At 43.8% G+C, this 24,422-nt stretch overlaps 1 protein-coding gene and 1 long non-coding RNA gene across 3 annotated transcripts; both read right to left on the bottom strand.

Annotated features, from left to right (window-relative positions):
• Nucleotides 1-9,093: 9,093 nt before the first annotated feature.
• Nucleotides 9,094-10,854, bottom strand: LOC308555473 (zinc transporter ZIP2-like; the record flags this gene model as incomplete). Of its 2 annotated transcripts, none has more annotated exons than XM_081133807.1 (4): nt 9,094-9,722; nt 10,154-10,208; nt 10,422-10,552; nt 10,740-10,854. In XM_081133807.1, the coding sequence occupies 4 exons, from the start codon at nt 10,852-10,854 to the stop codon at nt 9,094-9,096; spliced, it is 930 nt and encodes a 309-aa protein (XP_080989933.1). The 2 variants fall into 2 exon arrangements, with proteins under 2 accessions (XP_080989933.1, XP_080989932.1); XM_081133806.1 differs by having other exon boundaries at nt 9,094-9,726; nt 10,158-10,208.
• Nucleotides 10,855-13,375: 2,521 nt separating this feature from the next.
• On the bottom strand, nt 13,376-14,537 carry LOC308559064. The gene is made up of 3 exons (XR_013999095.1): nt 14,468-14,537; nt 13,748-13,798; nt 13,376-13,486 (listed from the first exon to the last, which is right to left on the bottom strand). It is a non-coding gene; the product is annotated as an uncharacterized lncRNA (long non-coding RNA).
• Between the last annotated feature and the right edge of the window lie 9,885 nt (nt 14,538-24,422).

Raw genomic sequence — 24,422 nt, 5'->3', positions numbered from 1 at the left:
CCTGGGCTCTACCTGCCTTTAAGGGATGGATAATACACAATACACTGAAATACTCTCATTCAACTTATACAGCTGACCCATGAACAATACAGGTTTATGTTGTTTGTGTCTACTTATCCATGGGTTTTTTTCAATAAATATACTGTTGGCCTTTTGTATTTCTGGATTTCACAACTGCAGGTTTAATCAGCCATTTATAGAAAACAGTATTGTTCATCCACAATTTGGTGTCTATGGACGTAGATGACTGACTGTATGCATTATTCTATGCCATTTTATGTAAGGGACTATGCCATTTTTTATATAAGGGACTTTGTTTCCCAAGGAGGGTCAGATGAGTTTTCCAAATTGTGTAGTTTTGACTGGTCCAAATTGTGCAGTTAATTGGTCAGTATAGGTGCAAACAAGTATACAATTTGGACTGTAGTTAATCTAAGTATTTGGGGGGGTGGTGGTGTCAAAGAGTATATGCAGAAGAGAGTTTGTATCATGAACTACCACCACCATTGTTCAAGGATCATCTGTATTTAAAAAATAATGCAGGCATATGAATGAGAATTCTTAAGATGCAAGCAAAATATGTATTAATCACAGCTGTTAGGTGTGATTAGCAATATACCACAAAGTATGAAAGGTAGATGGTAGTATTTTGTTCCACATATTAATGGTGCTAAAATTAAATTCTCTATCAGTCTTTTCCCAAATTATCCTTACAATAACTTAGAGACAGCTTTCTTTCTCTGAAATATTTTTCCTGCATCTCAGTCATGCATATCAGAAAATTATCCTGCATCTCATCCAAGCTCAAAACATCCCAGCTTTAAGTGTCCTCTAAAATGGTGCCAAGGGAGAACTGAAAATAGAAGCCTCAGGACAGACAGATCATTTTGTTCAGTAAGTTTCAATGTGGTATTAGAGGTTAAAGTAAATCTGTGAGCCCTAAGAAGAATTACATCTGTCAAAATGGACTTCCAGTGGTTACATGGGTCCAAATTTATAACCCAAGTCTAGTGGCAGTTGCTGACAGAGGCCTCCCTCCCACAGTGCACTTTGGGAAAGCCACAGGCTGAGATCTCAACCTCCTGGACTATGTCCCTGCTTGTTTATGCCACCTGAGTCAACCTCTATAAGGAAGTTTCTAGTTTGGTCTTTTGACCAATGGTCTCATATCTACACCATCCAATTAGAAACTGTACAAATTGTATACTTGTTTGCACCTATACTGACCAATTAACTGCACAATTTGAACCAGTCAAAACTACACAATTTGGAAAACTCATCTGCACAAAACTGATCAAAATGGTAAGTTTCTTTTCTTTTTTATTTTATTGAATTTATTGGGATGATATTGGTTAATAAAATTATATAGGTTTCAGGTGTAGAATTCTATAATACATCATCGGTATATTGTGTGTTCACCACCCCAAATAAAGTCTCTTTTCATCATTATTTACCCTCTCTATACTTTCTTTTATCTCCCCCAACCCCTCTTTCCTTCTGGTAAGGAATTTATTTTATTTTTATTTTTAAATAAAAGGCAGCCTTTCCTTTGTCTCAGATCACAATTTAGGTTGCTACCTGAATCTGTATCTCCTGGGCTACAGCTCTTTTTACTCAAATAAATGCTTTTATTTCTTCTTACAGTCTAAAATTAATTTTGGTTTACAATCCAAATTGATTATCCTGGTTATTGGTCAGAATTCCAAGTTAAAACTTTCAAGAGATGAGTAAAAAGAAAGGAATAAGCAATACCTGCAAGAAGTTTTCTGGATCAATGCTTTATTTAATTAATTAATTAATTAATTTATTTATTCATTAATTTTTATTTAAAATATTATAGATGTCCCTTTTTCTCCCCATTGATCCATTCCACCCCCTCCTTATAAACTGAGAAGTGTAGGCTTCCAGATATAAGTATCAAATGTTTTTGAAAAATTAGGACTATAGTTTCATTTCTAGAATCAAAGAGAAAGACACAGTGAATTGCTCCTGTCTTGGGGAGACACTCCTTGCAGACAGTGGTGATAAACCAGGTAGGTGCCCCAAAAAAGAGATCAGCCACCTACCAATACTTGGTGTCTTCGTTCCCTAGCAACAGGGACTTTTACATTTGTGATGGCAGCTAGAAACAAAAGGCAGGTTGAACAACAACTCTCTCAACTATCTACTGGTATAAAAAAGTACACCTCATTAAACTTGAACTTTATTCCTTCACCTTCCCTTGCCTAGAACAGTAGTGTGATTAATCTGTCATTTTTTTTTGGAGAATGCTATTTCTTCATTTGGCTTATTAAGAGATATTATCCTCTATACTATTGGCTTGTGAATTTATTATAATTCACACAGTGAACCTGTGCTAAATAAATTGCTGGCAAAGAACTCAGTCTCTGAGAATAACTTTTGCTGCCTGAAAACAAAACAAAAACAAAACAAATAGTCACTGCAAACTGAATACAGTCAGCTTCTTGGATGGGTAAAATTGTTTGTGGAAGAGGGAGAATTTGGAATGGGGGAGGGTATAAACAAGTTGGAAAGAGCCTAGAAGACAGTGCAACTGTGCAGTGACCAAAGCTCTGGACATTTTCCCTACCTTCCTGGTCTCTTGGGAGGGGCCCCACCCCATCCCATTTAGCAAGTCATTACTCTCTAGGTCTTTTCCCTTTGAATCCTCTTGGTGCAGTCAGTGGGGTTTAGTAGGCTGTTTCCTCTTTGGAGCTAGACATTTTCCAGTTCCTCTTCTGAGAGGAGATGAGTGAGGGAGTGCCAGGGGCTCACCAGCTCCTCCTTGACCCTTGCTTCTAGGTTCCTGTGACGCTGGTGGTTGGACACCAAGCACCCCACGAAGATGCAGTGGTCAGTAGGAAATTTGGGGTTAGGTGAGGGAGGGTTGGAGTCCTAGGGTGGTGGTTAGAGGGCTACCTTGCAAGGAGGCAAGCTCTGTTTGGGACACGGAGAGCAACTTTGGTGCATAAGAGGTTGATTCCTTTTAAGAAGGAAATGGGTAGGGACTGATAGGAAAGGAACTGAGGACTGGATCCTTGGGTCCCTTGGATGAGGGAGGCCACAGAGAGTGTGACCTCATTCGTTCAGCTTCCTACTTGCTCCAGGTTGAATGTAATTCAAAACTGGACCCCACCCAGACTTCTTTCCTCAAGGTCAGTACTGATCATGCCCTGCCTGACTCCTGGCCTCCTGTCCAGAGCCATATATCCTGAATCCTAGATTCAGCTTCTAGGTCTCCAGGGTCCTGCCTAGGAGCAAGTGGGGTGAATGAAGTAAAAACAACAACACACACACAAAAAACCAACCCCAAATTCCTAACTGCCTAGAGTACGGAAGCAAGGAAGAGAGACCCTTTCTACCTCCTGGCTGGCTCACTTTATTCATGTGCGTATCACTTTTTCTGGGTGGCTCTCTCCTGACTAGATGGCTGACTCCAGAGGTCAGCCCCAGCTGACTCAGGTGAGTACCTCCAGCTATCCAGGATGGGATATTAGTGCCACTGAACTATACCCTTTGCCACACATACCATCCCAAACCTGCCACAGCCTTGGGCTCCTGCTCAGCTCATAACCTCACCTTACTGTCTCCCTCTCATCATTGTTTCTCTCCTCATCTTACTTCCTCAGCCAGGCAAGCTGACCGAGGCCTTCAAGTACTTCCTGCAAGGCATGGGCTACAGTGAGTATGGGAGTGAGAGGCTATCATGGGGACAAGGGATTGCTGCAAGGATGAGGGATGGCCACTGAAGGGAGGAACCATTTTAAGCTAATTTTGGGACTTACCACAATCTGCCAATAAAGCTCATTTACCCCCTGGCCCCATTTGTACCTCTTGCATACTGCTCTGAGTTGATGCTTCTCTTCCCCACCTTCTCTCTGACTGCTTATCCTCCTGCCTCCACAGTGGCCTCATCTTGCATGACTTACTTGTCCCAGTCTCACAAAGACTACTTGACCAATGCGGCATTCATTGATGGCAGCCGGTCCCAGGCTCTAACCCTGTCCCAGAGCAGTGAGCCTGGGACTCTCCCCTCAGGGCCCCCAGGGCACACCATGGAGGTCTCCCGTTGAATGACCCATGTTGCCCTGGTGTGAGACCCAGCTCTGTCCTCCCCTAGCACTAACCTGGGAGGTGCAGAGAACACTGGACCAGAGTGAGCAAGGGAACATGAGCAGATCATGTGGGGAGATGATCTTGATCTTTGATTGTTACCCTAACATTGACCTCTAACCTGTGATACCCCTCAGCTCCTGGGAGAGCTGTCCTACTATCTCTTAGGGACCCAGACCCCTAAATGATCCCTCTCCCTCATTCTGTTGTTAAGGTGGAGAGGGCATGCATTCCCTCTCCCTAATCTAGGTGTCCTTAGATGAGGGATAAGAGGTCATTGTAGTTGCCCATGGTGCCTCTCCCAAACTTTCCCTAGTCATCCCATTGCAAGGGTAAGGGACTTGGTGCTGGGTCTCCATTCACCAAAACGGATATGGCTTCTCAATAACCCTTCAGGTCTCTGAAGGATATGGGCCTAAATGAATGTGTCAGGGGGCCTTACTGGTGGGTTAGTGGTCCTCAGGATGTGATAGAAATATCCAGTGTGTGAATGGAAGTTGGACTGGGTGGTGGTAGGCAATGAACAAGTTTGAGGGAAGGATTGCAGCTGGAACAATGGGCCTGGGGCCATTGACTGCACTAACTTTGGTAGCTGTCTAGACAATGTGTGTCTACAGTGGGAGTGAGGAGGGGGGCAAGCTGAGGCAGGAATGCTTGGGATTTCGCATAGGGGTGAGAAGGACTACCTTGGGGCTCTCACCATAGTGTGTTAATGTGTGAAGGGTGCTTTTCTGTCTCCCACAACTTCTGCTGTTAACAATACACTGTAGAGGAATCTGAGCACCATTATTATTCTTTGTCTCAGTATGTCTGCATCATGCCCCTTTCCTACCTTCTCCCTGCCCAGCTCTCACATTCTCTTCTCCAAGTGATATAAACCATGGGAGGGGGCTTGCATAACATACACGTCACAGAATGTGACTTCATAGCCACTGGTCCCTTTCAACAGAATGGTATTGTCCTTGATATTGATAGTATCTTCCTATTTTGGGAGAGGAGCTACTTCGACCTTAGAAGACTTCCTTATCAGTTATTGAGAAATGCCATAGGATTCCAGAGATGTGACCAGCATCATGATCTTGAAGAAGGAAGTACAGAAAGCTGATTGATGTGCCCAAGGACATCTTGTGACCACCTTCCTGCAGGATCTTCTGTGGGGTCACCTAGATTCCATTTTAGGTGGTTCAATATGATCAGCAGACCACTCCTCACGCTGTTTCTAGAGGGGTTATTGGGTCGCTCAGTTGATCTCTATCTGAAGACTCCTTCAGGTGAGTCACAGCAACCAGGATTTCCTCTCAGGAATTCCTCCTCCCACATGAATCCTAGAATTCGGGGAATTAATTAGACTATGTCTGTGGTTCTCTGAGAAGCTTCTCAACAAGTATGAACAATAATTATCAAGAGAGCTTCAGATATTTTGTGGCTGTTGCGGGCTGGCCCTTGGGCTCTTGGGGCACAAGGAGTAAAGATGAGAGGGCACTTTATAGTGTTTACTGGCCAGGGTACTGTGGATGGAATAGTACAAAGTCATTTGCCAGATGATAAGAACCCCACGGGCAATTATACACTTTTCTCGGTGAAACGGAGCTGACGACTAACGCAGCTTATGTCTGACGCTGACACGCTGGCGGGGAAGTGGGGCATGGAGCATGCTCTTGATTCTTGGGCATTTCATCATTCTCACAGGACCAAGTCTATCTGAAATGCAGTAGGCTGGGATCAGAAGGGGTGAGGGTGTTGGGTGACCACACACAGGACAGGGAGGAGGCGCTTAAATGGCACACTAAAGAAAAGAAACCGCATGTTTGGAATCATTGGCACAACTGGCTCCTAGGTAAACAAAATGTGAAGAAAAGGCAAAGAACTCCAACCAGCATGAGCCTTGACTGGCAATAGCTGCTGCTGTGCGTTATGCCAGGGAAGGCGCGTCTCCTCAGCACATTCAACCGCACAAGTAACACTGTTAAGTTAGCAGTGTAATCGGAGGAGGAGGGAGAAAATCTCATTTCTGTGTAAAATGTGAGTGTGTGTGTATGTACCTGCCATGGGGCTAGCGTGTGAAATGGGTGGTGACTGTGTGTCTTTCTCCTATAGGCATCCCTGCATAAGAAACCCATGAGTTAGGTAGAGGGAGAGATGCTCTCTGCTGGGAGCAAGGGAGAGGGGTTTGCTGTCCTTGACTGACCTCTCTGCTTTGTTGGTCCTAGACATTCCAGGAGAGCCCATGGAGACGCAGTGCCCCCCTGTGGTTGTCATGGTTCTCCCTAACTTTCCCCAGTTCTCCTGAGTCTCCCATGGTTCTTCGTGAATCTATGCAGTAGTTACATAGGGAGGGCCTGATACCATGGTCTGTGGCTCCTGCCCATTTTTTAAGATCAGAACTCAGAGGCTGGTAGGAGAGGTGGGCTGGCTTCACAGAAGCTGAACCACGAACTCCTTACTTTTTGTCTCTGCTTCAGCCTTAGGACTCCTGTTTCTCTCTTCCCTTCAATCTCAAGAACGTGTTTCCCCAACGTTAGGCACAGAAGTCCAAGATAGATAAGAGATGGCTCATTGAGAAGGAAAATAAAATGGAAGAATACAGTGATGAGAGCCTTGTGGTGTCCACTTGAAAACTGTGGAACTCATGAAGAGATTTTAAAGGGTGATTCTCTGAAGGAACATAGTGAAACTGTAGCAGGAAGGACAGATGCCAAGTTTTAGAGCACTCTGCTGAGCCCATGCAGGCTGTATTCCTCTACCAAAGGCGACAGCTCTTAGTGGGTGGCTCTCTGGCAACTGCTCCTTCTCTTCAGCCTAGGTAACAGCATTGCTGTTACTCAGCCCCAAGGTGTTGCACCATTGTTTGTTTCTCTTTCCTAACCCTGGCCACACTTTCTACACAATCCCTTTATTAAACTTGCCTCAATTATCCAGTGGGCTCTCTGCTTTCTCCTGAGACCCTAACATATAAGATAGGAAGTACAGGTAAGGTAAAGATGGAAGGAAAGGGAAGGGGAGGGGAGGGGAGGGGAGGAGAGGGGAGGGGAGGGGAGGGGAGGGGAGGGGAGGGGAGGGGAGGGGAGGGGAGGGGAGGGGAGGAGAGGGGTGGGGAGGGGAGGGGAGGGGAGGGGAGGGGAAGAGAATCTATATGTTGAGCTTTTCTTAGCATCACAGAAACATGGGTTTGAAGCCAGTTAGTTAGGTGCTCAAGTAATTTAACTTTAGAGTGAGCTTCCCTGGACTTACAATGGGATACAACTATCTATGTGGCAGGGTTGGGAAGGTGAGAAAATATAAGTGGAAGCAACAGCAGAGTGCCTGGCACATAGCAGATGCTCAGTGTGGAAACTCTATTATTATGACAACATCCTAGGCTCTGTTCTGAGTGTGCTACGTGTGAGTGCATTTAGCACTGAAGGGAAGCAGAATAGGATGGTGCTTCAGGAAAATTATTTCCTGGGCAGATATTTTAATTTAGTTTTGCTTTTAGCTTGGCTTCTCCCTGATTCCTGGGTGTGTAAGCTGGGCTGGGGAGGAGGTTTACATCTTAATTTGTGGGGGGGGGGGGGGGGGATGGGAAGGACAGGATAGAAATGAAATGAGATGAGAATAAAGCTCAGGGGACCTTGCCCATGTTAAGGCCACTTGGGCTTCTACACTGAAAGTATTCGAAGGCGCCAACTGGCAAGGATGCTGAGCTCACGGGCACCTTCTCTTTCCCTGTCTCTCCACCAAGTCTGAGACATTCCTCCATCTCATGGATCAGCAGCCATCCTGCTTCCCCACAATTCCAGATAATCAGTTTTTGTATTCGTGCAGTTTTTAACAGAAGCAACACATTGTAGGGGTTGGGGAGACAAATGGTCCAGTGGGGAGGGGCCAGAGGCATAGTGGCAGGTAGGGCAAGCAGAAGGAAAGCCACCGCTTCGAGGCACAGCCAAGTAATCGCCCTGGGCATTTATCTGGCGCCTTTCTCCCTTTCCAAAACACTGCTTCTACTTTTTTTTTTGGTATTTAAAATTTTTTTCAATTAAATTTGACAAAGAATATTATATTAGTTTCAACATATGTACACAGTGATTAGACATTTATATAACTTACAAAGTGATCTCTTCATAAGTCTAGTACCCATCTGACACCATATATAGTTATTATATTATTGATATTCCCTATGCTGTACTTCATATTCCCAAATACACTGCTTCTTAATCCCACAGCACAAGGCAGCTGGAAGGAGACAGAAGCTCAAAGACGAGCAATCATGTCTCTGAGCCACACGGGGCTCAGAGTGAAAAATAGAAACCAGGTGGAAGTAGACTCCATTGAGCCTGATCTCAAGAGTGTTGGACAGGTGGGTGGCTGATAACCTATTATCAGGGAGTGGGGTTGGTATGGTTAGTGTAGGAAAAAATCTAGATCCCCATGGTTTCTGTTTTTAAACCTCTTCTCTAAATGCTGGGACATCTGGCTCAGTATCCCAGAACCTGTGGGTAAGGTGGGAGCAGGTGGTTGGAATTTCGGCAATGCTCCCATGTCTGGGGGGCATGACTGCTAGTGACAAAATGGCTGGGGGCTCTGATTCCAGAAGAAAAGACTGCATCCAACACTCACCCTTCCCATTCCCCACCCCACTAGGCACAGCTCTTAGGTAACTGGGAGAAATGAAGTATAGCATGCTTGAAGAGGGAGGGGAAATGGGCATTTTATTACACACAGCAGCAAAAATGGAACAAGCGTCAAATCTGGAGTGACGGTCTTTCCAGCAATTCTCCACTGTATAGGCACTCAGCCTAAAATAAACATCCCTTTCTCAGTCCTGGGTGAGCAACGGGATCTCATGTAGGAAAAGGTGGGATCCAGTGCTGGGGGATGATGCCTAGTGAATGCCACTTAGTCCCGGTGGAGAAATGTCTGAGGGCCAAAGCCATTTGGGAGGTGTCTCCTGGGGGGAGGGACATCATTCTAGATGGGTCCATCAGAAAAGTCAGGAATCTCTCAGGCCCACAAGGCAATTAAGGCCATGAAGGCAAAACCAGCGGCTACACAGCCCCACTTGACCAGTGGGGCCTCAGGACCAGCTAGCTCCCTGGGCAGAATTTCTAGGAAGGTGACATACAGGAAGCTGCCAGCTGACATACCTTCTAATATAGCCTGGGCTAAGCCTCGGCCCTCTCCAGAGTTTCCTTCAGCCACAGCCAGCCCTAGGGCTACGCCCAGGGGGGACATGAGAGCAAATGACAGTATGCAGAACACAGCCCATCGTGATGCAGTGCCTGTCTGCACCAGCCGCAGTCCGACGCCAAACACTACGAGCCCCTTATGAGCCAGGATAGCAAGACAGAGCTGCACTGTAGCTACTACTGTTGTCTGCAGCCCCACAGCCAGACCTTCAAACACCGAGTGGAAGGAGAGTGAGAGCAAGAAGATGAGGGCTCGAAAGGGCCGCTGTGAGGTTGAGGGTAGAGGTCCATGGCTGTGGAGTCCAAGGACACGAGCGCCACCCACTTCCTCCTCCTGCACTTTTGCTCCTCCATTGGCTCCAGGACAGCACTGCAGTGCCAGCGACTCCACAAGGAAGACCAAGAGGAAGCCCAGGGAGATGACGAGCTCTCCGTAGGGATAGTCTGTCTGGGAACAGAGAGAGGGGCTGTGGGATGGGAAGGGGAAGAAGTGCAGTGGATGGAGGTGGGATGGGAGACTGGAGAGAATGGGAAGTGTGGGGCTAGAACATTAAAAAGGGTAGGCGAGTGAAGCCCGGAGGAGATATGGACATGCAACAATAGTACCAGAGGGACCAAGGGCGCAGTGTCAGCAGGGCTGAAATATGGGAAGACGATGGGGAGCACGTCTAAGGGTCCAGGGAAAGAAGGAAAGAGTACAGCAAGAGCTGTGTCTGGGGTCCCATAAACCCAAAAGGATCGGTTGGCTCTTCCTTTCCCCACAGTGTCTGAGCTGAGGAGCAGATTCCTGGTATTCCTCACGTCCTTTCCTCAAAAGGTTCTGGGTATGAGGAGCCTCTGGTTCTCCTCACCCTCCAGGCGGGGGTGGGAGATACTTACAAAAGCTGGATTAGCATCACCAGAAGAATTTCCCTCACTCTCTGTCCCATTCTAGGGAGAAAAAAGCAGAAATGAGATGGGCAATGGAGCAGCTCAGCTTCCTGTGCTGTCCCTTCAGCTCCACTGCTTACCTTAAAGCCCAATCTGACCTGTTGTCATCTTCCCTGTCGTCCCACCCATGTCCTTGGCTCCATCACTTTCCCCCTTTCTCCCCTTGGTTCTGCTCATCATCTGGCCTCTCAACCCTGCAACTCAGCTGCTCACCTGCATCAGGAACTTCTGGATCTCTGATTCAATTCCCTCCAGGGCTTCAGCAGTCATGTGCATGAACCCTGCTCCCAGGAAAACACCAGCAGAAATGCAGCCCAGGAGGCTGAGGACCCGGCGGTGACGACCTAATGAAAAGCAAGAGTTGCAATCTAGTTGGCAATGGGAAGATGGACAAAGGTGACTAAAGAGCAACAGGCAGCACCCAACATCCAAGCGTGAGGATGGCAGGAGAATCAGAGGAAAGTGTGAGGGTAGGGTGATAGGGTTGAAGTCAGACGTAGGTTATGGGGCAAAGATGCAGAAGGGCTATACCTCTGTCTGCCTCAATCTGGAACCATTTGAAGCGGATGGGAATAAGGCCACAGATCAGGGCGAGAGCCAGCAGGGCAAAGAGGCAGCCAATTTTTACTCCTAGTACTGGCTCCATCCTTGGGGTACAGGATAAGCAGAGGCCTCAGAATGACAAATGGAGTTACAAGCTTTGGAGCAGGGGTGGTGCCTTAGGTGGTCAAAGCTGGAGTCCACTCCTGAGTTTCAGGAAGCTGTCGGATCCTCTTGGTGCTGCCTCTGCTCGCGCAGCCTTGCTTGGCTGACTGGGGCCCTGCCCCAGCGTCCCACCTTCCTCGGACATGGAGGCCCCTCCCCTGGCTCATGCCTCCCTGAACTTGGAAACCAGAAACTCCAGACTCCCTGCCAGGCACAGCCCTGTGCTCTGTCTTCCCCTCTTCATTCCATGACTAATCCAAGGGCTGTGAACTGTCTTAGTTTATGCATGGGGCTGGTCTAATCCAGTCTGTGGTAGCTACTTCCCAGCTATCTTGTGTTGGGGACAATCTGGTTCTGGTTCACTCAGGACATTTGATCTAAGCCTTTCACATCCTCTCTACCCTAACACAAGCCTTATAGGCTGCTGTGCTGGCACCTGAACCGTACCCTTTCAGAGGGGATTTGGGGCCACCTGGGGTTAAGAAGGAGGTGGGGCGGAGGAGTGATGCTGCCGCCACACTGGGAACTAGTAGATGAGGGGACTCCCTTTCCTGTAACCTCAGAAAAATAGCTCCAGGTATGGAAATGTCAAGTGGGGCATTGAGAATTCTAGTATTACAACGCTAAAACTGTTACCACTTCTGACTGTGCCTGCTTCCTGATATACATTGTGGGAGAGGGGCTGAGAGTTTTAATACAAAGAAAGTTGCTCTTGCCCTAGCCTGTTTTGCTCAGCGGTTAGCGCATCGGTTAGGCCCTCGGACTGAAGGGTCTCGGGTTCAGTTCTGGTCGAGGGCACATACCTCCGTTGCAGGATCGATCCCTGGCCCCGGCGTGTACAGGAGGCAACCAGTCGAGGTGTCTCTCTCACATTGATGTTTCTCTCTTTCTCTCCCTTCCCACGCTCTCTGAAAAGCAATGGAAAAAATATCCTCTGGTGAGGGAAAAAAAAGAGTAAATTGCTCTAGCTCTGAAACAGCAAGGCCTAGGGGAAAACAGAAATGAACCCAGTAAACGAAGGACCCTGCCTGGACATAAGGGGGTGGAGATGAAAGATTGAGTCCTGAAGGGATCAATTCTTGAGGGAAACTCATGAGGCAGACAGACTCTGGGGGAGCTGATGAGCCCTGAGAGAGATGAAAAGAAAGGAGGGAGAAAGAAACAGAGGCTAGGCAGCTGCTGGTCACCTCTTCAGGTGGCCCGGCTAACAACCCTGAGACCTGGGGAGCCAGCTCTGAGTGCTAGGGGCGGCTTTCCCCACTACCCCAGGTCACTTCCCTGGGAAGTCCTGGTCTCCGGAGGACGGAGAGGGTGAGCTTGGGATTTGTGTGGAAAACAGGCATTGAAACTGAGGACTCACTTCGTTACAGGACAGGCAGTGACGACTGACCTCTAGACCTTCTAAGAACCACGAGACCCATTCCCATTCTTAGAAAAGTTATAATTATTATTAAAACCTCAAACAAATGCAGATATATAGGAACACCAGCACTCCCGTGACCGTAGACAGTTGGAGTGCTGGGGCATCTCCCCCATTGGCCAAGATGGCGAAGGGGGTGGTTCTTACACTGAGCATGCCCAAAGCTAGAGAGATGAATGGACAGGGCCTGTGCCCATCAAAAGCTAGGAGGATGAATGGACAAGGCCTGTGCCCATCAAAAGCTAGGAAGATGAATGGACAGGGCCCCGGCGAGCTGAAAGCTAGCAAGATAATTGGATAGGAGGAAAGCCTGTCCCTCCCTCTTCCTTTAAGAGCCACGGGTTTGAGGCGGAAGAAATGGTCTCTGGGACGGAGAGAAATGGGCTTTGAGATGCGAGTCCACCATTCTCCCAGGCTGAGCAGCACCTCAATAAAACCTCTTTCCAGCCAAACCTGTGTTTCAGCGGCACTCCCCTCCTGGATACCAGGGAGCTGTAACCTTGGCAGGCAGGCTACAAGAGAACTCTTGTTGCACATCCTTGTCAGCTCTCAGGGGCATCTTCGGCAGGGGATAGGGGAAGCTCAGTCGGCGGGGTCACAGGGAGATCTCCCCAGGAGCTGACACGGGCCCAGCGATACAAGTCCCTATGAAAAACAGAGGTCAGTGTGGGCTTTGGCTGCCACCTCCCACTAATTTTGGTCACAGCCTCTGTAGCTGCCGTGCCGGCGGGCTGTGATCACAGCATGCTGCATATGCCCATCCGGGCAGCACAGGTGACAGTGCACGTGGCGTGGCCGTTTAAGGACAGCTGAGTGATCGGGGCCAGCGATTAGCTTCCTCTGGAGACCCCCGGGGCAAATATTACCATCGAAAAAAGATATGGGAAAAAAATTTTTGGCCCCCATTCCTGCAGCCCTTTTCATATTCTATGTCATGCACATCCAGGCTCTACAATCTCCAGGATAATCTTTGCATTTTCCAACTCCTCCCACATGATTCTTTTTCATCCTGCCTTCCCAACCTATTTCCTCCCTGCTGCAATATTCCCAGGGTACATACCCAGCTGAAGCGGATGGGATGGTAAGCCTGGGGAAAGCTACAGGCCAGGGGCTTAGGGGCTGTCAACTGGGGACAAGGAAGTTCATGGGGACACTGTAAACACACATAAAGGACATGAGGTTAGGCAAAAGAACCACAGATCATAAAACTGGGAAATTAAGAGTGATAGAGTCAAGAAGGGCTAGTGATAAGGGAGTACAGGATCAGGGGGTACGGAGAGCAGGGGATCCACTAAGAAGAAATCAGATAGGGACACAAAGCATTGGAGTGTGGCTTAGCTTTGCCCTCCCACTTGTCCTGAACACAGCTGAGCTCAGATCTTTGCATGCTGGAAAAGGTAGAAGTAATACTCACTGGGGCAAAGACAAAACCAGGTCGAGGGTCGAGGGGTGACTTCTCCTTTCCCTGAAATCAAAGGAAATAAAAAAATGAAGCTGGGCCTGGGGGGTCTATTCTCATAAGTCATTCTCTGTTCTCCATCAATTGAGGACTCCTTTAACATCCAATTCTGGTAATTATTAACTATGTTCTTTGAGTTAAGCTGGCTACTTCTCTAATACTCCCAAACAAAGAACTTTCTCTTTGCAGCAGGAGAAAGGCAGGAACTTGGCACACAGGATGGTACTCTCCTTGTCAGCAACCTCCACTCTCAAAAAAATCTCATTCCAGGACAATTAAATTCATGATTTTACACTGGCTCATACAGTTCTAAAGAGATAAGGTTCTTGGCTTAGCCATGTCCTAGGTCAGGGGACAGCAAACTTTTTTAAAGGCCCAGAGAATAGCCAAAATATGTTTCTCTCTCAACTATTCATCTCTGCCATTTGTAGTGTGAAAGCAGCCACACACAACAGACTCTCAAATAAGTCTGGCTCATACAAGCACAGGTGGCAGGCGGGATTTCCACAGGTCCTACTTTGCCAACCACCACCCTACATCATCACGACTTTATATGCCTACTATCCTGAAAGTCACCCTTACCTTTGTATGATAGTCTTTTCAGTTTGCAAGGAAGTACCAGTAATTGGTGAGAGATAAGTGGGAGGTGGAGGGAGGAAGGAGAAAGAACCTTACCTTAAGGACCACGTCCCTGGCTTCCATGAGAAGGCAGTGCCCAGCTTTTGTTCCATTCTCCACCAATATCTATTCACAAAGGGGAAAGTAAACAGAAGCCCCGAATTATATCAAAACATATGAAGGGAACCAAACTTTTGCCACTCGAAAGCTGCCTTTTTGAAATATTGATTTTAAGCTGTTTTTTAAAAAACAAAAGATTCAGAAAGAACCTTTGACCCTCTCCTTTCCTGCCTAAGAGATTTAGATGGAAACGGCTACTCCAAGAAAGGAATCTTAGGATGTTGTCTTAGTCTGGTTTAAATTAAGTATGGTGAGTAAAAGGGCTTCAGGCAGCGACCTGTTAGCTAGATATCCCCTGTGTCCCATTGTGTTGCCTAGCAATAATTTGTCTGCAATGTATATTCTGCTCTTCCTCAACTACCTGGAAATTGCCCATTCTCACTTATAAAATCTAAACCCCATCCCCCTCATTTTTCTTCTTTGTCCAGATGTCTTATATACTCAGTGTTGCCTCACTGTCTTTGGGATTTTTATGCATGTGTGAATTCCCCATGCACATGTATTAAAAGTTTGATTTTTTTTTCCTGTTTATTCGTGTTAATTTGATCATTAGCTCGGCTAGAAGACCTTAGAAGGTGGGAGCAAAAGTATTATTTGTTTTAGCTCCCACACATGAATGTCAGTAGCTCTGTAAGAGCATTCACAGATGGAATAGCAGTCCTAAAGGAAACGGCATTATATAGAAGATGCGGATGGAGACCCTAAAAGAGGGACAAAGGAGTCTATGCAGGAGAAAAAATGATCAAGAATGAAGACCAGCCCAGATGGCCTGGCTCAGCAGTTGAGTGTCGATCTAGGATCCAGGAGACCGCGGTTCGATTCCAGGTCAGAGCACATGCCTGGGTTTCAGACTCGATCCCCAGTGGGGGCCGTGCAGGAGGCAGTTGATCAGTGACTCTCTCATCACTGATGTTTCTGTCTCTTTCTCTCCCTCTCCTTTCCTTTCTCTGAAATCAATAAAGATATATTAAAAAAAAAAAAAAAGAGTGAAAACAAGCTCGAATGAAGAGACAGAAAGGAATGAAACCCATGAAGCTGCTTTAAAACTTGAAGGGAAAGGGGATTTTTAGTCATCAGAAAATAATGTGTCTTGTGTCAAGGTCTGGACTGCCTCAGTGCGGTCAGCCTTGCTGGGCAGTTCACTAAGGGAAAAGGCTGGTACCACCACATTGAACTGGACCTGAGGACCAAGACAAAGAACATGACAGACCTGCCATCTCCCCCTTCCTAGAGCACAATAAAGTTCTACCTCCCTAAATTTCTTCTGCTGTCTTTTATCTTCTAACACTCAATGCTGGGTTGCAAAGCTGAGACCACAGTTTTCCATCTGCCAAGTTTCACAGTTAGCAAACTCTACACATTGCCACTTGCCTTGGGTGATACAGGTAGAAACTGTCTGAAAAAGACACTTGGAACATACGGCTCCCCAGATTCTGAACCACCTGTGAAGAAAGGCACAGAGATGTAGCAATTATGAATGTATAAATATAAACTGAAGTTATTTTCTGGTAAGAAACATGGCCTTCAGAATAAAGAGACATGCTAGGTGAGAGTGAGATAAAGGAGGATGAAGGGGTTCAGAACAGGCCTCTCCGAAATCAGCCACTTTGGCATGTGGATTATTTTGAGCTGAAGGCAATTGAGACTCTGTGGGCTCAAGAGAAACTTTTACTTCTCTTTTAAAGAATTTAAATGGAGGCTCTTGCCCATAATAAGAATTATTACCAGAAATAACTTTTTATGACCTATCTATAGGGCAGGACAAACTTCTAATTACTGAACATCTGCCCTTTTTATCTATCTGAGTAGTTCCCTCCTCCCCTCTGAAGCCTCAGGGCACCTTACCTCATTCTTTAGCTGTTTGTCACATATACCTCATTTTACCTTTCTGTCTCTGAACCTCTCCTGTATGCAGGGTTTCTGTACATATGTATGTAATTATATTTTATTATTTTTTCCTGTTAACCTGCCTCTTGTCAATTTAACTATTAGACCAGCTGACAGAACCTAGAAAGGTAGAGGAAAATTCCCCCTCCTTCACAAGGGTAAACAAATGTTAAAGACACAGGGAGAATATTGAGTCACTTCTCACGTTAATATTAGCCAACCTACCCACTTAAAATGTGTTTCAAATTGTATCTTTAAGAAAACCTTACTGAGCAAGATAAGGTACTGTAGGCCAGGAGACCAATTTTTTTCTCCTGCTGCTATGGTTTTCTGGAAAATATTGGGTTGCTCCTTCCCTGAATCAGGGTCTATGATGAACCCAACAGGAGTGTGGCTCTCCTGAGGGTGGAAATGGTGGGTGTGGGGTTGATTACTTGGGTGGCCTGAGATAGCATTTGAAAGGAGAGCCTGTCTCTTGGGACAGGACCAAAGCTACTGCTTGGATAAAAGGGTATAACATTAAGGCCTAAGGGGAGACTTTGACTTCTGTGCAGATTTGGGGTAAGACTTATGCAGTAGGTTATAAGAATGTTTGGATTTCCAAGTTTATGAGACTTGGTGGTGAAATTGACATTTACAAGAGCCCTGGAAGGCTGCACTCAGAGCCCAAGTTTTATAAAGTAATAACATAAGTAGGTATGAAGTTTGCATTGTCACATTTGCTCAGTCAGTTTCTCCCGAACATAAGATACTTTAATAGAAGGTGCTTCTAGAAGCAGTATTTTTTCCCCTAAGCAACTAGGTTATACTCAGAAAGTTACATATGACATGTTGTAGTCATAAATATAGAGTGCTGCTTGTTTTTCACCCAAGGCTACTGTAAAGATATAACAGAAATAATGGGTTTTGAATTAAAATTTTCATTAACTAGTATGCATTATTAAAATGATCAACTTTATGAAAATAACGAAGTTGCCATGCTAAATGACATACCTGAGTTATAAAAACAATTGAGGGTAAATTAGTCTTATACATTGAAAAGTATAGGCTTCCAGATATATGTAATAAATCTCTTTGAAAAATTAGGAATGTAGATTCAATTCTGGAATCAAAGAGCAAGATACAGAAAGTAAATTTGCCCTCCCCCTTTCCCTCTGAACAATATTTAAATTAAATGTGTAAAGTTGGTGTATCATTCTCTCATCCATCTATTGGCTTGGGGAAAATTTTTAACTCTTTCCAGAAATTAGACTAATAAAATCTTCCAAAGCTTGTCTAAGCCTAAGGCTGCTTCCAGCAATGACTGAGTATAAAAGAGAGATGAGACTCCTTTGATAAAGGACTTTGGTTTGAGGACTTTCCAGTTACCTTGCAGAACACTCCTTAGAATTGCACAACAGTCTAGAATGTTTTCTACTTTCCTTCCTTCTCTGTGTCACTTGGATTAGATGAGCATCATGGTCTAATGGCTCTCTTAGCCTTGACCTGCTCCTTTCCCACTTTCACTTCTGCTTTTCAGACTCAAACACGATTGAAGTCATGGGGATAGATTAATTATTTGAGGAGAGTCATGGAATGAGAAGGGATAAGAGCCAAAGAAAATGCTTACAGGCATGAATGTTTAGGGAGTGAGGTAGAAAGTACCAGGGGAAAAGCTCAAAGGAGTGGTTAGATAAGCAGGCAACCAACCAAAGAGAATGGCGTTTCAGAAGGGGCCATTACTGAGTGTATTTCATTCCAGAGCTTTTTCTAAGCATGATGAAAGTTTAAAATTTACCAATGGATTCAATGACATGGAAGCATAGATGAGACTGACGAATGTGAGAGGGATGGAGGAAGGCGGGTGGGTGGAGGGGGAGAGAGTAACCAAAGAATTTATATGCAGATATGCACAACCCAAGGACAAGGGCAATGGTGGGGAGAGGGACTGGGGAGGGCCATGGGACAGGGTGGAACGGGTCATTGGGGAGAAAAAGAGACATCTGTAATATTTTAAACAAAAATAAAATTTAAAAATATATATAAAAAAAGAGGTAAACATATATATATACATGTATATATTCAATAGATATATTATACATTGAACTGAATGATGATTAAAATACCTTTTAAATTAAAAAAAAAATTTACCAAGAAGAAACAAGAAGGCTTCTGAAACTAGAGATAGAAAAAAAGAGAGCAGCTGAGATCAGGAATGGTTTGATTGTCTTTTTAAAAATTCAATGCTTAAAGGCAAGATAAACAGACAATTTAAATAGAGGTAATATCACAGCATATACATATAAGAAATCATTATGTTTTACACCTTAAACTTACCCAGTGTTATATGGCAATTATATCTCAATCAACCTGGTGAAGAAATTTTTATGTAAAGGGAACTACAGGTGCAAAGGCCCTGGACAATACATTTGCTTTGGGTGATTAAAATAAAATAAAATAAAATAAAATAAAATAAAATAAAATAAAAGTGATAGAAAAAATATATTTTACCTGTTCTAATTCATAGAAATAAACATTTTAAAAACTGATTTACTGCCCAGCCGGGCGTGGCTCAGCGGTTGAGCATCGACCTAGGATCCAGGAGATCAGGGTTCGATTCCCGGTCAGGGCACATGCCCGGGTTGCGGGCTAGGCAGCCGATCAAAGACTCTCTCATCATTGATGTTTCTATCTTTCTCTCTCCCCCTCCTTTCCTCTCTCTGAAATCAATAAAGATACGTTTAAAAAAAACAAACAAACAAAACTGATTTACCACTAAGGAAGGGCACTTCTTTTTTCATAAGCATATTACTTCCACTGTTTTCTATATATCCTTTCCCTTATTCTTATTATATAATAATATAAGCATTACATTATAATAAGTATTATTATATACGCATTATGTAATATATTATATTATGTAAGTATTATAAATAATAATTATATTATTATAGCATTTCAAAAATATATCACATAGAAGTGTATGAGGGTGTGGATGGATGGATAATATGCTTGCCTTAATCATGGGAATTAATACAGAAATAGTTAAACTAAAATAAAAATCAGTGCAACATGGACAAGGGTAGAGTTATTGAAAGTTACTTTAAAGGGAGAAAAGGACTGTTAGACTATCTAAAAACCGACTACGTCAAACAGAAAAAATCAGCAACAGAAGCAGAACAAGAAGCAAGTCATGCAGCCCAACTCGCCTATTGTCATTTAAGGCAAAACCAGCAAAGAAGGGTCTGTGATAGTTTTATGTGCCAGCTTGCAAGGGCCGTGAGATGTTCACACATTTGGTCAAACATTATTCTAGGTGAGTCTGGGGAGATGTTTCTGGATGAGAGTAACTTTTTCTTCTTTTTTTTTACACTTGGGCTCCTTTCACTCAGGCCCTGTACTGTGAGCTAGGTCAAGACACACACTGTCTCTGTCTCCATGGTGCCCACTGTCAGGTAGAGAAGAAAAAGATTTAAGCAAACACAGTTAAATGTGATGAATATTGTATTTCAAAAACTGGATTTCACTTTTATTTCTTCATGGTTAAAGGTTATTTATTTATTTATTTATTTACTTTTTGCCTTAAATAATTTTTATTTTTCAATTACAGTCACATACAATATTATATTAGCTGCAGGTGTACAACCCAGTGATTAGACGTTATATAACCTACTAAGTTATCACTCTGATAAATCTAGTACCTATCTGACATCATACATAGTTACTACAATATTATTGACTATATTCCCTATGCTGCACTTTATATCCCAGTGACTATTCTTTAATTACCAATTTGTACTTCTTAATGCCTTCATCATTTTCACCCAACCCCTCCCATCTTGAAGACGACTTTTTAACATTCCTTGTAATACTGGTTTGGTGACGAAGAACTCCTTCCTTTAGCTTTCTCTTGTCTGGGAAACTCTTTATCTCTCCTTCAGTTCTAAATGATAATGTTGCTGGGTAGAGTAATTTTGGTTGTAGGTCCTTACTTTTTATCACTTTGAATATTTCCTGCCAATTCCTTCGCTTCTGCAAAGCTTCTTTCAAAAGATCAACGGACAGTCTTATGGGAGCTCCCTTGTAGATAACTAATTGCTTTTCTCTTGCTGTTTTTAAGATTTTCTCTGTGTCTTTAACTTTTGGCATTTTAACTATGCTGTGTCTTGGTGTGGGCTTCTTTGGGTTCATCTTGTTTGGGAATTTCTATGCTTCCTGGACTTGTATGTCTATTTCCTTAACCAGGTTAGGGAAGTTTTTTGTCATTTTACTCACATAGGTTTTCAATTTCTTGCTCTCTTCTCCTCCTTCTGGCACTCCCATGATGCAAATGTTAATACGCTTGAAGTTGTCCCAGAGGCTCCTTATACTATCCTCTTTTTAGGTGGGGAAATTTTTTTCTTTTTGCTGTTCTGATTGGGTGTTTTCTGCTTCCTTATCTTCAAAATCTCCAATTTGATTCTCTGCTTCATCTACTCCACTGTTGTAATGTATTCTTAATTTTACTTAATGTAGTCTTCATTTCTGACTGGCTGTTTTTTGTGTTTTCTAGTTCTATTTTTATATTTCATATCCCTTTGTTGGTGTCCTCACTAAGTTCATATACTCCTCCTTTAAGTTTATTGAGCTACCTTATAACCTGTGTTTTGAACTCTGCATCTGGTAGATTGCTTGTCTACATTTTGCTTAGTTCACTTTCTTTCTTTCTTTCTTTCTTTCTTTCTTTCTTTCTTTCTTTCTTTCTCTCTCTCTCTCTCTCTCTCTCTCTCTCTCTCTCTCTCTCTCTCTCTCTCTCTTTCTTTCTTTCTTTCTTTCTTTCTTCTTTCTTTCTTTTTTTTTAAAAAAATATATCTTTATTGATCTCAGAGAGAGGAAAGGAGAGGGAGAGAGAGAGATAGAAACATGAATGATGAGAGAGTCATTGATCAAGCCCACAACCCTGGCATGTGACCTGACCGGGAATCGAACCCCGATTGCCTGGATCCTAGGTCTACGCTCAACAGCTGAGCCATGTCCGGCTTGGCTGTTTAGTTCATTTTCTGGAATTTTGTTCTGTTTTTTTTCATTTGGGATATGTTTCTTTGTCTTCTCATTTTGGCAGCTTCCTTATGTTGGTTTCTATGTATTAGGTAGAGCTGCTACATCTCTCAAGCTTGGTAGAGTGGCCTAAGGTAGTAGGTGTTCTGTAGGGCTCCGTGGCACAGTTCTCTGGTCTCCTAAGCTGGGCACTTTAGGTGTACTTCTCATGTGGGCTGTGTACACCTTTCTGTTGTAGTTGAGCCTTGATTGCTGTTGGCATGTCAATGAAAGGAATTTACACCCCAGGTCAGTGGGCTGCAAGGGCTGGCTGCTACCACTGTGGAGGATCAGCTGTGCAGGGGCTAACCCCATGGAATAGGACTTATTTCAGCAGGGCTCTGTTGCCCACGGAGTCTGCCCCTTGAGTGCTTCATTTGTCAAGGTGGCGCTAGGGTCCCCTGGGAGGTGCAGGCCAAGGTCAGCCACCACATGTATTCTTCCCTGGTGCTAGACTGCATGAGCTACAAAGAGATCTGTAGATGGCTGCTACTTGTGCTGGGTTTGGAGGTACCCAGGAGAGGCCAAGCTAGGAACGAAGGCCCACTGCCATTAGTACTGGGCCTAGGGCTACTTAGTGAGAGGAACAGGGCACACCAAGGTCAGATGTTGCTTGTTTGAGAGATTTTAGGCAAGTCCAAAGCATGAGCCAAGACAGGCCACTCATATAGAAACAGCTTGAATGGGCCCAAAAGTTGTGTGTGTGTGTGTGTGTGTGTGTGTGTGTGTGTGTGTTTGGGGGGGCGGTTCAGGGAATCACCAGGGCAGGGTCAACGGTGTTAGCCAGGTTGATGGAGACTCTGATATGGCACCCACCTGCTGTCTCTGTGGGGAGAGGGTTCAGCACTTCTGCCAGCACTTCTGTCTGGGAGAAAGCTGCCTCTCCAGCTCTTTCCCCGATGAGATAAAATTCATATATCCCCATATATCCCTGGTGTCCTTTGAGCTCTGAGTGTAACATTTAAATTGGTAAAGGAGATAGTCCTCTTTCACATAGGTAAACGTCATGCAATCAGTTGAAGGCTTGAATAGAATAAAAAGACACCTTCCCTTGAGTAAGAGGCAGCTCCTCCTGCCTGACTACTTTGAGCTGGATATCAGTTTTTTCTTGCTTTTGTATTCAAACTGGAACTTTAGCTTCTGGGTCTTAAACTTTCCTGCTTTCAGGCTGGAAATTATACCGTACTGCTCTCTGTTTCTCAGGCCTTTGAACTTGGGCTAGAACTTATATCATCAGTTCTCCTGGGTCTCTAGCTTGCTCACTACATATATTGGGATTTTTCAGCTTCCATAATCACATAATCATGTGAGCCAATCCCTTATAATAAGTCAATATCTATCTATCATCTCTCTCTCTCTCTCTCTCTCTCTCTCTCTCTCTCTCATCTATCTATCATCTATCTATCTATCATCTATCTATCTATCTATCTATCTATCTATCTATCTATCTATCTATCTATCTATATCATCTATCTATCATCTATCTATCTATCTATCATCTATCTATCATCTATCTATCATCTATCTATCTATATCTATCTATCATCTGTCTATCTATCTATCTATCTATCTATCTATCTATCTATCTATCTATCTATCATCTATCTATCTATCATCTATCATCTATCTATCATCTATCTATCTATCATCTATCTATCTATCTATCTATCTATCTATCTATCTATCTATCTATCTATCATCTATCTATCTATCTATCATCTATCTATCATCTATCTATCTATATCTATCTATCATCTGTCTATCTATCTATCTATCTATCTATCTATCTATCTATCTATCTATCTATCATCTATCTATCTATCTATCTATCTATCTATCTATCATCTATCATCTATCTATCATCTATCTATCTATCATCTATCTATCTATCTATCTATCTATCTATCTATCTATCTATCTATCTATCATCATCATCTATCTATATCTATCATCTATCTATCATCTATGATCTATCTATCATCTATCATCTATCTAGATAGCTTGAAGCTGCCAGCACTACAATAAAATTATTTTACCACATCTTTTGTGTACACACACACTATTCTATTGGTTCTGTGTCTCTGGAGAACTTTACTAAACAGTATCTTTGTCAAAAAGATACAGAGAATATGCTCCTTATGGGCATTATTTGTCAATATGAGCATAATGGCCTATTAAAAGACTGCCTCTTATCTTATTGATTCTGCCTTTTAAGTATTTAAAAAAATTTTTATGAGAGTTTGTTTGAGCCAAACTGACAACATATGCCAAGGAGCAAGGTCTTAAATGGTCTGGAGAATAACAGTTTTCTGGTTTCTTTTCTGCATTTGAAATTAAGGAAGGAACTAAGAAAGATTGCATGGAGGTGGGAGGAGCAAGGCAGGGATTGGATTACAGGATAGTTAAGATTATGTGCTCTCATGAGGGTAGTTATTTAAGAAATATCTTAACCTAGATGCACAGAAATAATAGACAGGGCTTGCTTAAGGCAAAGATAAACCTTTTGCTAAAAAGTGATATACCTGGGGTGTAACTACCCACCATGACCTACCCCGTTGGAAATTTATGATCAGTCACACTATAAAGTTACTTTCCATAAAAGCTTCTTCTTCTTTAAAATTCACAATTATCCCTTTTGGTCATAAATGAATTTAAAGGATGCACTGATGACCAACCTTTTCATCAGATAGTATGGTCTCACAGCACTAGGAAGGCTCACTCCTAGGAAATCTGAGTATTGACACTGTCTTATTGAGCTTTGTGGATAAGTAAAAATTGTAATCATGGGATCTGAGTTGAGGCTGAATTTTCCTAAAATGGGAAAAGCAGGTAAATGGAAGACAGTCAGGTTTTAGTCTTCATTGTGAAAAAGCCACTGGATCATTTCTATCCTGTAAACTCTCATAATCAGAATTTTGCCTTCTATTGCATTTTTCTGTATTTGACATCT

The sequence above is a fragment of the Miniopterus schreibersii genome (genome assembly GCF_964146895.1).
Source record: "Miniopterus schreibersii genome assembly, chromosome: 1".
Taxonomy (NCBI): Eukaryota; Metazoa; Chordata; class Mammalia; order Chiroptera; family Miniopteridae; genus Miniopterus; species Miniopterus schreibersii.
This window is presented reverse-complemented; position numbering and strand designations above follow the sequence as displayed.